The 13,311-nt window shown below is 41.9% G+C and overlaps 1 protein-coding gene across 4 annotated transcripts in view; it reads left to right on the forward strand.

Annotated features, from left to right (window-relative positions):
- arhgap17a (Rho GTPase activating protein 17a) overlaps positions 1-13,311 on the forward strand; it is a 56,514-nt gene that overhangs the window by 16,094 nt on the left and 27,109 nt on the right. For 2 of the 4 annotated variants that reach the window (XM_080748018.1, XM_080748020.1), the window contains exons 2-5: positions 936-975; positions 10,218-10,322; positions 11,623-11,655; positions 13,048-13,124. In XM_080748018.1, the coding sequence (XP_080604144.1) occupies positions 936-975; positions 10,218-10,322; positions 11,623-11,655; positions 13,048-13,124 (255 nt within the window). The remainder of the gene's footprint in view (positions 1-935; positions 976-10,217; positions 10,323-11,622; positions 11,656-13,047; positions 13,125-13,311) is intronic. The other 2 variants (XM_080748021.1, XM_080748019.1) reach the window with 1 other exon arrangement.

Below are 13,311 nucleotides of genomic sequence, written 5' to 3' on the forward strand. Positions count from 1 at the left end.
TTGCAGAGGGTGTCACGACATCTCTGCAGCACCGAACAGCCGACTTAATGACGGTACCCGCCCTCCCTCCGCAAATCTCTGAATGACGCCTTATTGTACTGTAGTTTGAACAGAGCCGAACCGATTTAAACTCTCCTGTAAAAGTGAAGTATGCATCAGCCCTTAGTTGATTCTAAAACAATCTATTGGATTTTTGTTGATTGATTAGTTGGCGTATTTAAAAAGAATGGCTCTTTATTATTTCAATCAATATGATGATGATGTCTTGTACAGTACACATACATACAGAGACAGACAGACAGACAAGCACTGCTCTAGACTGCTCATGCCTTCGGTCCCATGCCATAACGAAACACTGTTTAGTTGAATCTTAAAGGTGATACACCATGAAATGTCACTTTTCCTATTTTAAAACCTTTTTTTGTGGTCCCACTAGCACCTTCTCCTTCTATCCTCTCACAGTCCCATTTCTGACCGTTGTGTCTTTCTCTGGTTTTGAGAAGGCGAAGGTTAAAAGTATCCCACGGGTTCTCAAAACAGGCTATCCAGATTTGCCGCCGATTGTGACGTCATCTGCCGATTGTGACGTCATCATTAAAAAAAACTTTTCAAAAAAACTTTTTTTTTCAAAAAAAAATTTTTTTTCAAAAGGATTTTGGGGGGGGGGGGGGGGGGGGGCGCAGTTCAGGCCAAAGGTGGTACTGCAGCTGAAATGCTCTGAGAGCCATTCAAAAATGAGAGAGGCTCTCTATTCAGGAGTGGTAATTTAGCCTCAAACCTTTTGAAAAACGTTTTTGGGACATAAACAATATGACATAAATACTTTTTAAATGCATGGTGTATCACCTTTAAATTTGATTTAAAAATAATTGCCAACATGCCAGTTGGTGCATTGAGTGCTCCTCATGCTAATCTGTTGTGTTTCTGACCCACAGGGCAGAGAAAACTGAAGTCCTCAGCGATGACCTCCTGCAGGTAAAACATTAATTTGACACTCAAACTATGCACCCACTGACTGACCCTGTGCTTAGCTCGGTGCTTAGCTAGTTATGTAAACATCAAGACTGGAATTGTAAAGTTCGCTTTTTGATTGCCTGTTATTACACCATTTTAACATTAACAGGCTGTTAATATGAAACCTTTATAACAACAGCAACAATATGAATGAGCAAGTCTAAAGGGAACACCTGCGCTCTCGCTGGGATCAGCGGGGTGGCACTGCGCTTCTCATGTGAATACAGTCGACACACAGACAGACAATCGCTCCGCAGGCGCTTTGCTACTGCTTTGCTACTGCTTCAGCTGTGTGACGTAGGGAAGGGATGATATGAAAATTTCATATCACGATTATTGTGACCAAAGAAATCGCGATTTAGAATATTATCGCGATAATCAAAATATCCCCAACAACCATTTTCCTGGGGCGGAACATTTGCCAAAAAATAGCAGATCTACAAGCTCACAACGCGTTGTGAACGACATTTGGTAGAGAGTGAAGACTAACAATTACATATATTATAAGCACGTTTTACCAATAGAGGGTTTTATTGTTACCGGATATGCAGCTCGACAAATACAAGGTGAATTGATCCCAGTGCATGACGGAGGACGATTTCACGATAAATGAAACCACCACGATATGATTATCATTTTTTATCATGATAAACAATAATATCGCTTATCGTCCCATCCCTAGTGTGACGTCATTGTCCTGCAAGTCACATAGAAGAAAGTTGGCCACGATCCAGCTCTTGTTGCGGGCAGGCGTGTGTGTGAAATGAGCACAAACATGACAGTTGTTTGGGACTGCGCCCACTTGTTGCTTCACCTGCCTCTCATGCCTCCCTACCTACCTGCTTGCTTGTCTCTCATTGAGACGCTTCCTGTGTGAAAAGCCCTTTAAGTGATTTAATATTTATTAGTCTGGTTGCCCCGCAGGGCAACGAGACTATTGTTCTTGTCTATTTTTCTCATCATCTGATGTAACCCTTCACCCAATCAGACATCACGATACCTTGATATCAGAGAGTGAGCTTAGTTTGGCTCTTACTTGTTTCTGCTTGACTGACTCTTATGGCTGTTTGTTGGTGCTATGACACCTGAATCGTCCCTGCGGATCAATAAAGGTTTATCTTATCTTTATCTCAAGAAGTATATTATAAACAGTGCATTTGTTCAAATCCCAAACAGCCTGTATAGGAGTATATTTTCCAGTCTTGGTTGCCATGCAGTTGAACATTCCCATGGAATATGTGGAATGGTTTTCATAGATTATTCTCCTAAAAATCTGCCCTGTGCTCCTAAATATATATTTACTAGCCCTTACCCGTTCAAAGATATGAGCTCCAAAATGATGTGCAGTGTGTGGGTTATGGGATGTGCACTGTGCACACAGTATATGAGGGATGGAAAGTAACTTTAACTGGTGCTTGCATGATGTACTGTAGGAGCATCAATGTAAGAAACCCGTTTCGTTTAATGGCTACAGAGATACTGTCCCCCCCCCCCCCCAGCCCGCCCGCCTGCACACACACACACACACACACACTCCCCCCCCCCCCCCCCCCCCCCGTGTGTGTGTGTGTGTGTGTGGGGGTTTGTGTGTGATTGTGCATGGCCTGAACAACAGCGCCCCTCCCTTAACATGTGTGGTCACAAAAGGTACTGTAGGCTAAATAGATATAGATACACCATAAAAATGCTAATATACAGCATATGATTTGTGAAAGTGACAAACGGGCTTCACAGTTATGTCAGGTGTGTTCATATGCTATTGGTGATGCGATTTCAGATCAATTGCTCCAGCCACTGAGGAGAAACGCTGTGACAGACAGACACTCACTCAGACACTCACTCACTCAGACATTCGCAAAATTATAGTATAGATATTAATTTCTGTAGCTTTTTGGCTATGCCGCTATCTTAGAAACCTGAGCATGACTTTGTGCATATTTTACAGCCCTTAAATGCACCTCAACGGTGATAACACTTGAGACAGAAGCCATGGTAGGCTTGTGATTTCTTGCTCCTTGTGGCAGTGGCAGTTCTCTTCAGGAACCTGATTATTTGCAGCTTTGAGTTTAAATCATTTTTATTGAATTTTTGATATTTTGGGGCCTTTTTCTGCCTTTATTGATAGTCCACAGTGAAGATTGACAGGAAACAAGGATAGTCAGAGAGTGACTCTCAGCAAAGGTCTGTTGGGCTAGGGAATCTAACCCGGGACTCAATGTCAGGCATCAGAGCTTATGTGGTATGCCCCAACCACTTGGATATCGGTGCCACTTGAGAATCAGTCTCTTTGTATGTCTGCTTCTGTGTGTCTGTATAGCTTGAGGCGGCTTGATGTACAAGTACATCCCCCAGCAATGATGTACCAGTAAACCCTGTGGACGTGACGCTTGTATAGTATGTCTCTGTGTAGGCCTGCATAGCCCTGTTTGCCCAGGCTCTAGAGCAGGGGTCGGCAAGCTTTTTGACATGATTTGCCTTTTTTTATTTTGGTACTTGATAGTCAGTGTGCCCTCAACATTACATTTAACTAGAAATACTGTTTCGTAGAAACAGTATGCGCCTCATTGGCTAACGGAACACGATATGCGGCGGAAATAATGACGAATCCTTAGTGTTTTCGAATTCGAAATGTCTGCGGTGGAACTCACTATATAAATAATGAGGATAACATAGTGTTCTCGACTTTCAGGCGAGCCCACAATTATGACACAACACATCAAAGTAAAATATTTCCGACAGATTGATTTCCCATAAACATAACGTTTTTTTTCTCTCTTCTTTTGAAATATTTTCTTTCACATCAGGAGCAATAACCTCACCTATCTCCCCAGTCTCTCCCCCCAGTCAATATTCAGAGTTTGAATGAATGTGAATTATGTGCAGAATTTGCATACACATTTGAGAGGATTTAAATTTAATTGACTAAAATGTTTGTAAATGTTATAATTTTATTTTAAAAGAAAAAAAACTTTCACAAGCTAGTGTGCCACTTCCAGTGATCACCCTCCCCTGTGCCAATGTGGGCACCCGTGGTTTAATACATTTTAGTTTTCATAGATCACCCCACCAGCATATAATTTAGTTGCACACACACACACACGCACACACACACACACACACACACACACACACACACACACACACACACACACACACACACACACACACACACACACACACACACACACACACACACACACACACACACACACACACACACACTCATATACAGACCTGCTAAATGTAAGGTGCACTGCAATCAATGAAACCTTTTAGTTGTACTGGACAGAAAGCTCACAACTCAAAGCTCACATAAATACAAGCTCACAACAACGTTTTGCGATGCGACACGCTGTGAGCTGGTACTGTAGATCATCTCTTTCCACTATTTCTAAAATATTTATTTATATAAGTTATTTATCCTATCTGCCCGTTACAATTTTAGTTTACAAAGCCTAAAAGGCAAACACAAATGTATTTTTTATTCCTGTGTTTCAATGCCAAAAAAAATAAACGCAATTAAACCATTAGTTGCTATTATATATCACCAAGTAAAATGTCAAGATCGTGACAGTCCTAACCCTGACTGCTTGTCTGTGTCTGCATGCATGTGTATGTGTGAGGAGGGCTTTCCCTGGGTGGGGCTGGGCTGTCCTCATGCTGTCTCAACAGAGGCGACAGAACAGCAGGTGGTGCCTGGCGCCCGGCACAACATGCATTCCTACCGCTTTTAACTCTTGTCACTGTGGAATGTCCCTCTGTGTGAATGGTAGACATGCTGTTGTAGGGGAACGCTGACTAAACGAGACGACTCCACTTTGTGCCACTCCTTGAGAACAAGTTTGGCTCTACGTTTCCATGAATGACCTTCTCTAGTGTTTGCCCCACCCTTGTTTGAAGTCACTGTATGAACGAAAGTCAACCAAAGGAAGTTTTTGTTAAGATATACAGTATGTACCAAAGGAAATTAAGGAAATTTAAACACATTTATTGGTAATATCATACATTGGTGGCTCAGAAACCTATTGGCTATTGGGAAACAAGACTTCCCTGTGTATCTCTGATGTCATGTTGATGACGTCATACTGATGTCAGTCTTGCCCAATTATTCTGGGACGGTGGATCTGAGATCATGATGCCCAGACGAGCTGCCTCGTCTCAGCATGCGGGCTGTCTTAAGTTTCATTTTATCCAGCAGTGTCGAGGGGGTCCTTGAGTCCTTGTAGTGTACTATACTTAGCTTCTCCTTAACCAGCTACATCCCAAGCCCCGTTACATACATGTCCTCATCACGTGGCACACATCTTTCCCATGCAGCATTGCTGTTCCAGCTGTCTAGTCCTTGCTGTCCGTCATGCTTCAAGGGCTACCGCATAAATGCCAGAGAAATACCAATATGCCAGGCTGCCAAAGAAGGGTTGCACCCAGGGAAGGGAGGGGACTGTCCCATGTTTTCATGGTTGTGACGAAGGGGAATATTTTGTAATATAACAACAAGTGGCTCTTATGCAGTTCTGCAACCACAGGATTTGTTGACAATCTCTCCAGGCTACCGTCGCAAATGTTTTGGGTGTTGTCAATACCGTAATGGATAAATCTGCCCTCCCTCTCTCTCTTGCACCATTTATTTCATGCTATTTTTGTTCCTTCTGTACATGTCTAGGCATGTTTTTCTCGTAAGTGCAAACACAGTACTGTACAGCAGGGCACACACACACACACACACACACACACACACACACACACACACACACACACACACACACACACACACACACACACACACACACTCCATGTTCACCTTGAATGTCTCAATTTTGCTTCTTTTTTTTTGCACTCTCACTCTCCCCCTCTCTTTCTCTCATTCTCCCTCTATTAATCTCACACTTTTCTCTCCCTCTGGTCTGTTCAGCCCCCTGTTCTCTATATCCGTCCTCCACCCTGTCTGCCTCACACTCTCCTCTTTGGTTTGGGGATTCCCTGCTAAGCATGTGATACGTCATAGAACAACTGACCATACTTTGGCCTTGGCTACTAACGGGATCATTACACACCCTAGGCTTTGTTTAGCAGTGGTTTAAAGTAACTAAGTACATTTACCCTAATGACTATACTTCAAGTTTTGAGGTATTTGTACTTTACCTGAGTATTTCCAATTTCCAATACTTTTTACTTTTACTCCACTACAATTATTTGAAGCTTGTAGATCTGCTATTTTCAAAAGATTTGTACACGTTTGAAAACTTGAAATGGGACATTCTGCATAATGGTACTTTTGGTACTTTAAGTACATTTTGATGCCGATACTTTTGTACTTTTACTCAAGTGAAAATCTTATTCCAGACTTTTACTTGTAACAGAGTATTTCAACATTGCAGAATTGATACTTTTAAGTAAAACATTTGAGTACTTTCACTGTTGTTTAGGCCTTCTAGCTCTCTTTAGCCTGGGCTCCTCTACACCTCGGCTGTGCGTGTGTGCGCTGTGTGCTCAAGCTCGTACATTCGTGTGTATGCGCTCAATTATTCTAATGTCCACTATTTATGACCCAAGGAAGCACACAGCAACACCCCAGCGCCATGTAACCCAAACATATCTCACACACACACACACACACACACACACACACACACACACACACACACACACACACACACACACTATCTTTTCCTTCCTAGCATAGAGGAAGGGGATTCCCCTGTTCCTGTGCCAGGTACTGACTGAGACTAAACAGTGGTATTCCCATGTGTCTACTGTACTGTATGGCTGCATCAGCGTGTCTTCTTTTGCCTGCTTTTGTGTGTGCGAGACTGCAAAGTATATTGTGGCGTTCACGGCATGCTCATTCATGTTTGTTTACGGTACACCTATGTGAGCTTCTTTTGCGTGAGTTCTTAGGGTTCTGTATCTCTATTAGCTTGACAGTACAGCATAGTGTGTTCCTTTCGTTTGCATGTTTGCATTTCAGCCAGCTGTTTTGGGAATGCCGGGGCCACCATGGGTCGAGAATGACGTAAGAGCTTTAGGAACGAGAGGGAGTACTAAGGGGTGTCTGGGAGGCGGATATCTCCTCTCCAGGCTGTGGAATTCCTGAGCTGCGACTCCACGGTTCTGTTTTTGGAACACAATTGCCTGGCGCACCCTCCGTGTTTTGTCCTCCCGTCCCGCTTCGAAGCATTTTTGCCCTCTGGCCCGCACTGTTCCAATTCACGTTGTCAACAGTGTTTGTTCCTGCTCTTCAGTTGACCGCCCTCCATCCACCAACCACCTTTTAAAGATGAGCTTGAAGGGAAAAATATGTTTTTCACACTTTGAGAACATATCCGCAGTTATGTAATGGGGACGTGGTTAACAATAGATGCCAAAAAGGTTAATTAAATAAAAAAACGAATTTTGTCCAATCTCAATTACTTCCTGTCAAACAAAACATTGTTTGTGTGTGATTAGCAGGTATTGAGTATTCTTTCTTTTCAAATCTTTTTATTGAATTTTCAAAAGGAAATAGCCCAGAGGTGGGTAGACAGTCTCAAATAGACGTATACATCACATGTAGAAATCAATGTGCATTATAATGAGATTGAATAGCAGGTATTAACCAATTTTATTCAACAAATGATATTATAACATGCACCTTTAATGTCCCGTTAGCTGTGCTGTTTTCGATCAGCTGGACAGCCCTTCTTTTTGTTCTGTTTTGTGTGGTGACAAACAGTGACCTGTCTTTTGACATTCAGACGAGCACTGGGCAGTCCAAACCAGTTTACATCTCTATCGACTCGAGCCCCTTGTGTCTGGCTGGTGTGTTGGACCAGATCTGTAGAGAAATGTGAACAGCGGCCCTGCAGATCTATTGATGGGGTTGATGACAGTAGGCCTACATAGCACAGGCTTTCACGCCTAACGCAGTCTGCCCCCATGGGGCACCTGGCAGCAGAATAGCCCAGCGCCGTCAGAGGTTTTTAGCCGACCCCTCTGTCTTCCAGCCAAGTTTAGCTGTGACTCTTGTCATTGACCCTCTTATCAATGATAGCATTTATAGCTAGTCTGACTGAACTGCACAAAGTGGATCTGTGTTAACTGTGGTGGCCAGTGGTGTCGCACCAAATTCTGGGCCCTGGGTACAAGGATTCACTGCGGGCCCCCCATGAATGTTCTTCATAGGGGGAGGGCGTTTAACCTGTTTAGACTGGGAATGACCTATTATGCATTATTTTGTGCTTTAACTATTGAAAAATAGCAGATATACACTGCAAGCTTGTAGATCTGCTATTTGTTTTTATTGTGAAAATGTGTGCAAGATTCTTTGAAAAACCTATGTTTCTATGTCAGTTACAAATGTTTGCACACACATTTTCACGACTTTTCAAAAATAACAGATCTACAAGCTCGCAGCGCTGTGAGCTTGTATATCTGCTATTTTTCAATAGCTAAAGTATAAAATAATTCCAGGCCCCTCCACCTTGGGCCCTAGTATCTCAGTCCCACTTTCCCCCCCTTGTGACGCCCCTGGTGGTGGCAGACAGGAGAACGCCTGTGTGCTCCCAAAAAAAAGGCCCTTTAAAACCTTTAACAGAACTCCCCTCGCGGCTGGTCACAGCCCAGTGACAGTCTCCATGGAGACGCTTCCGATGACTCATGTGTTTCAAAGAGAACATTCCGGCTCTGCCCTGCTGGGATCAGCCTTATCAATCATGTTTGAACTTTGACCCTCTCCTCATCCTCTCCTACTCCCTAAAGTCAGCTGCAAATCAAAACCGACTCGCATATGAAGCTCATTAGTGCCTAACAGGGGAACTGAGAGAGAGAGAGAGAGGACTGGAGAGGAAATGTTTTTATTAGCAAAGCAGTGCAGCTACACTGTAGTTAATGGTGTTTTCCAAAGAAAGCAACATTGCATTATTACACCATCTTCACTGGCCAAGTATTTAATCTGGGCATATCCCTAGATACGTGGCCTAATTCATGACTATTAAAAAGTTTTTAATTATTTCACCAGATAATCAGGACTATGTCAGAGTAGTATTTTTGCATGTTTGCATTCATATACTGTGTGTGCGATGTACTGTATAGGCTAATGTTATATATAATAGGCAAGTCATTTTGTATGCCTTACGTCTCACATTTCACACTGCTTCTAAAAGATATCATACATGACTTCAGAGATTTATCATACTGTACCTGAAGTTCTACCTGTAATTTATGTAGCTTATTTATAATAGTTTTACATCCCATATTCTTTTAAATCTTGTTATATCTTTGAGTTAGCAATGATGTCCCACCAACATTTGGCTGCTTGTACCTGTATGAAGAAGTGACAAATCCCTCTTGATTTCTTGATTGTCTCTCGAGACAGACTTGTTGGCTCACAAATGCTTCTGCCTAACAGTTTGTACTTCCATTGCAGTCACCTAATGAATTCCTACTGGAAATCAAATTAGTTTGCCTATCTAGCTTGCTGCTTAGCAGAAATGACAATTCTGAAATATAGTTTAAAGATGTTATAATATATTGTGTGAGGATGTGACCGTAAATGACAAACAGATGACAGCTTCCTATGCAGAATGTTTACCAGCAGAAAGTGCAGATGTTGTTAGATTCAAAGATCATTCAAAGAGTTCTCTGGCTTGACTGGCTAACTTTGACATGGGAACCTGAACCTCGCTGATGCTGATCCATGTATCCATATTCACACTTAGCAGACATGCAGCCAGGTGCTCCCCTTTCAATCTGTTTGAAAACAGACATTTGGCTTTACATTAATAATACAGAAATGTATGTGAATTAAATCCATAATTAAGTGCTGAAAAATTATAAAATGAACTTCCTCTCACTACTTGTGACAGCAGCTTCAACGACTGGAATTGAATAAAAACGTGAATCTCCATTTTGTTGACTGCGACAGTGAGACAAAGTACTCTCAGACATTACATAATTACATTGTGTGTAAATAAATAAATAAATAAATAAACAACAATTTATTGTCATCTGCCTGTTCCTCTACTTTAAGAATTTAATTTAAAATATTAATTACAACATTAGATTCTAAATTTTCTTACATCAACTTGATTATTTCTTTCATTTACAGACATTATGTCTGTTGAATTTTTGTTGTTCGCTCAGCCCCCATTGGAAACAATTGTCTTCCCTCTGTTTGTTCTTGAACAAAAGGTTGAATTGATTGCATGTTGTCGTCCTCTGCACAGATCGAGCGGCGCATGGAGACGGTGCGCGTGGTGTCGCACAACACACACAAGAGGATGGTCACCTGTCTGCAGGGCCACATCGGAGCCGAAGCAGAAAAACGACACGTAAGCCAATGCTGTGTTGCTAAGGATGCCCTTTAATCACAAGCTCCACTTAATGCATTTGCGTTGTTATTATTATTTTTTTAAGCTGTAATGCATTAATGTAAAGATTTGTTAATAACCTTATGTTAATAAATGCTCTTGAGGTTGATGTCTGCAGTCATCTGCGATGATCAATGGTAAATGTGACATCTTGGACCCCAATCAGACAGAATACAGCAAGGACTTTGTTGTTGTTTCTTTGTCAGTGTGAGTGAAGCTTTTTGCTCGCTGCTTGTAAATTGCAGTGTGCCTTGAGTAATATCGTGGCCCTCAAGTTTTTGGAGAAGCACCCTGAACACCCCAAGTTGAGAAAATAAAATTCAACTCTGCTTTGACTTCACAAAAAAAGCCAGTTTTGCGGCCTGTAAAATGCATCCTGTCTGATCGGGCCCTGAGGTATTCTGCTGCTGCTTCTATACGTGGAGACTTATGAGTACCAAATAGTAAGGAGTTCAAGGGTCAGAGCCATTGTGAACAGCCCAGATTTCTGTGATCTTAGCATGTCTATAACAACTAAACAACAGATTTGTTTTGTCCCGTTTTATGATGTCTGGTTTTCAGACATCATATTCTGGTGCTCAGGGACATATGTGTGTGAAATTAACATGTGACTGACTGTTTGGTTGGGATGGGACGATATGAAAATGTCATATCACGATTATTGTGACCAAAGAAATCGCGATTTACGATATTATCACGATAATCCAAATATCCCAAACAACCAGCCATTATCCTGGGGCGGAACATTTGACAAAAAATAGCAGATCTACAAGCTCACAACGCGTCGCAAGGCAACGCATTGTGAGCTTGTAGATCAGCTATTTTTTGGCAAAGAGATTTGGTAGAGAGTGAAAAAAAGACTGTATCAAGTACGTATATTATAAGTACCTTTTACCAATAGAGGGTTTAAGTGGTACCAGATATGCACCTCTGCAAATAAAAGGTGAATTGATCCCAGTGCATGACGGAGGACATAACATGATAAATTAAATCTCCACAATACAATTATCCTGAGTGTTTTTTATCACGATAAACGATAATATCGCTTATCGTCCCATCCCTACTATAACAACAGATTTGTTTTGTCCCGTTTCATGATGTCTGGTTTTCAGTGTCTCGCTCTGGGACATTGTGTGTGAAATTAACATGTGACTGTTTGGTTGCAGGATGGTCTCTAAATACGAGGCCACCCTGCAGCACCCCTGACCCCTGTTCTCTGTTTTCTTTTTGTTTGTTACCCCCTTCAAAACATGCACCACAGTCCGTCCCACGCCTCTATACAGGAAATGGTCAGGTAAAAACAAAATGAAAAAACAAAAAAACAAACAACAACTAGAGATGATCTTGTTTGAATATTTTTGTCCTCACCGCTTCTCATCTCCATATCTCGTCCACTTGCAACTTCACTGCCTTCCAATTGGAATAACTGTGCATGATACTATCGCTTTGGGGGTTATACTGTGATAAAAACAGGATATTTTTTTTTCTCAGTAGCTTATAGCAGTGTTTCTCAACCTTTTTTCTGCATGGGCACACTTTTCATGTCCCAAGAATCCATGGGCACACCAACATAATACGGGGGTGTAAATATCGTCACTGTCGGGAAGAAACCTTGTATCTCCAAGTTTCAAATTTGTATGTTTCTTCGCAAAGTAAAGCCCTGCTTCATCATACAAGGCTGTCGCACAACAGTAGTGAAAACAGCAGATCTACAAGCACACAACGCCTCGCGGTTGTGTGCTTGTAGATCGGCTGTTTTAAATCATTTTTAAAATGATAAATACAATACTGGCTTTCAAGCAGTTTCAGGGGGCACACTTGACCCTTCCCAGGGGCACACCAAAGGTTCCCAGGCACAGTGGTTGAGAAACACTCAATAGGGCTTATAGGGCTGCACAGTTTGTCCAAAAAGCATGCCGGTTTCCAAACCGTTCGGCTTCTAAATTGCACAAGACTGGAATCAGAGTGCATAGTGTTTTTATAACAAGGTAGCTTTGTAAGAAGAATCTTAAACTGATCAAGTTTCAAGTGTTAGAACCTAAACAATATGGACCTGTGTCCATATACTGTATGTATAATGATAATTAATACAATTACTATTTAGCTAAAATAGAAGTATAATATATTTTCTCAGGATATAATGCAGCCCTACTAACGTACCTGTAGGTCTTTATGAACTTTCATAATGAGATGCATTTCTATCATGTAATAGGATTGATTCTCTAGAATACACCTCATATCTCATTTTAACATCTGTACAGTAGAATCCTCTGTTAAAAGTACAGGTCCATTTGCACCATGTTTTACTCTCTGTGCCAAATGAACACTGAGGATTTTACTGTGTATTCATTCTCCCTCTTGCCTCAAGTAAGGTTCTCTCTGTCTTTGTCTCCTTAACTTTCCAAACTTCCTCTTCAGCCACTGAATTTCAAATGGAAACTTCTTGATGGGTTTTCCATTGGCTTAAGTACCAAGTAGTGAAGGTAGCAAAACCAACACTGGCCTCGGCCACATTTCGAGGCTTTCTGTGGTTTATTTAATTGCTAATCAGTGGCCACATCTCTCTCTCTCTCTCTGTCTGTCTGTCTCTCTCTCTCTCTCTCTCTCTCTCTCTCTCTTTCTCTCTCTCTCTCTCTGCCCCCCCACCCCTCTCGTTCTCTTTCTCTGTCTCTCTCCCTCCCCACAGAAAAAGCTTCCTCTGACAGCACTATCCCAGGCCATGGTGGATGGCGGGAACCAATTGGGAGAAGACTCTCTGATAGGGTGAGTGACTGGTTGACATCCCAAGCAGCCAATAGAAGCCATCTCTCGGTTATCTGTTGATATATGGAGCAGATGCACCCCAGAGTGTGAAATAGGAGGCCATGTCTTCGGGGCAAGCAATCACTCTGCCTTTTCTTTTTATTATCTATGGGTAGGGTTCCCTGTGGTTTAGTTAAGAAGAAGATCA

Source organism: Nannobrachium achirus, assembly GCF_963921795.1.
Source record: "Nannobrachium achirus genome assembly, chromosome: 18".
Classification (NCBI taxonomy): Eukaryota; Metazoa; Chordata; class Actinopteri; order Myctophiformes; family Myctophidae; genus Nannobrachium; species Nannobrachium achirus.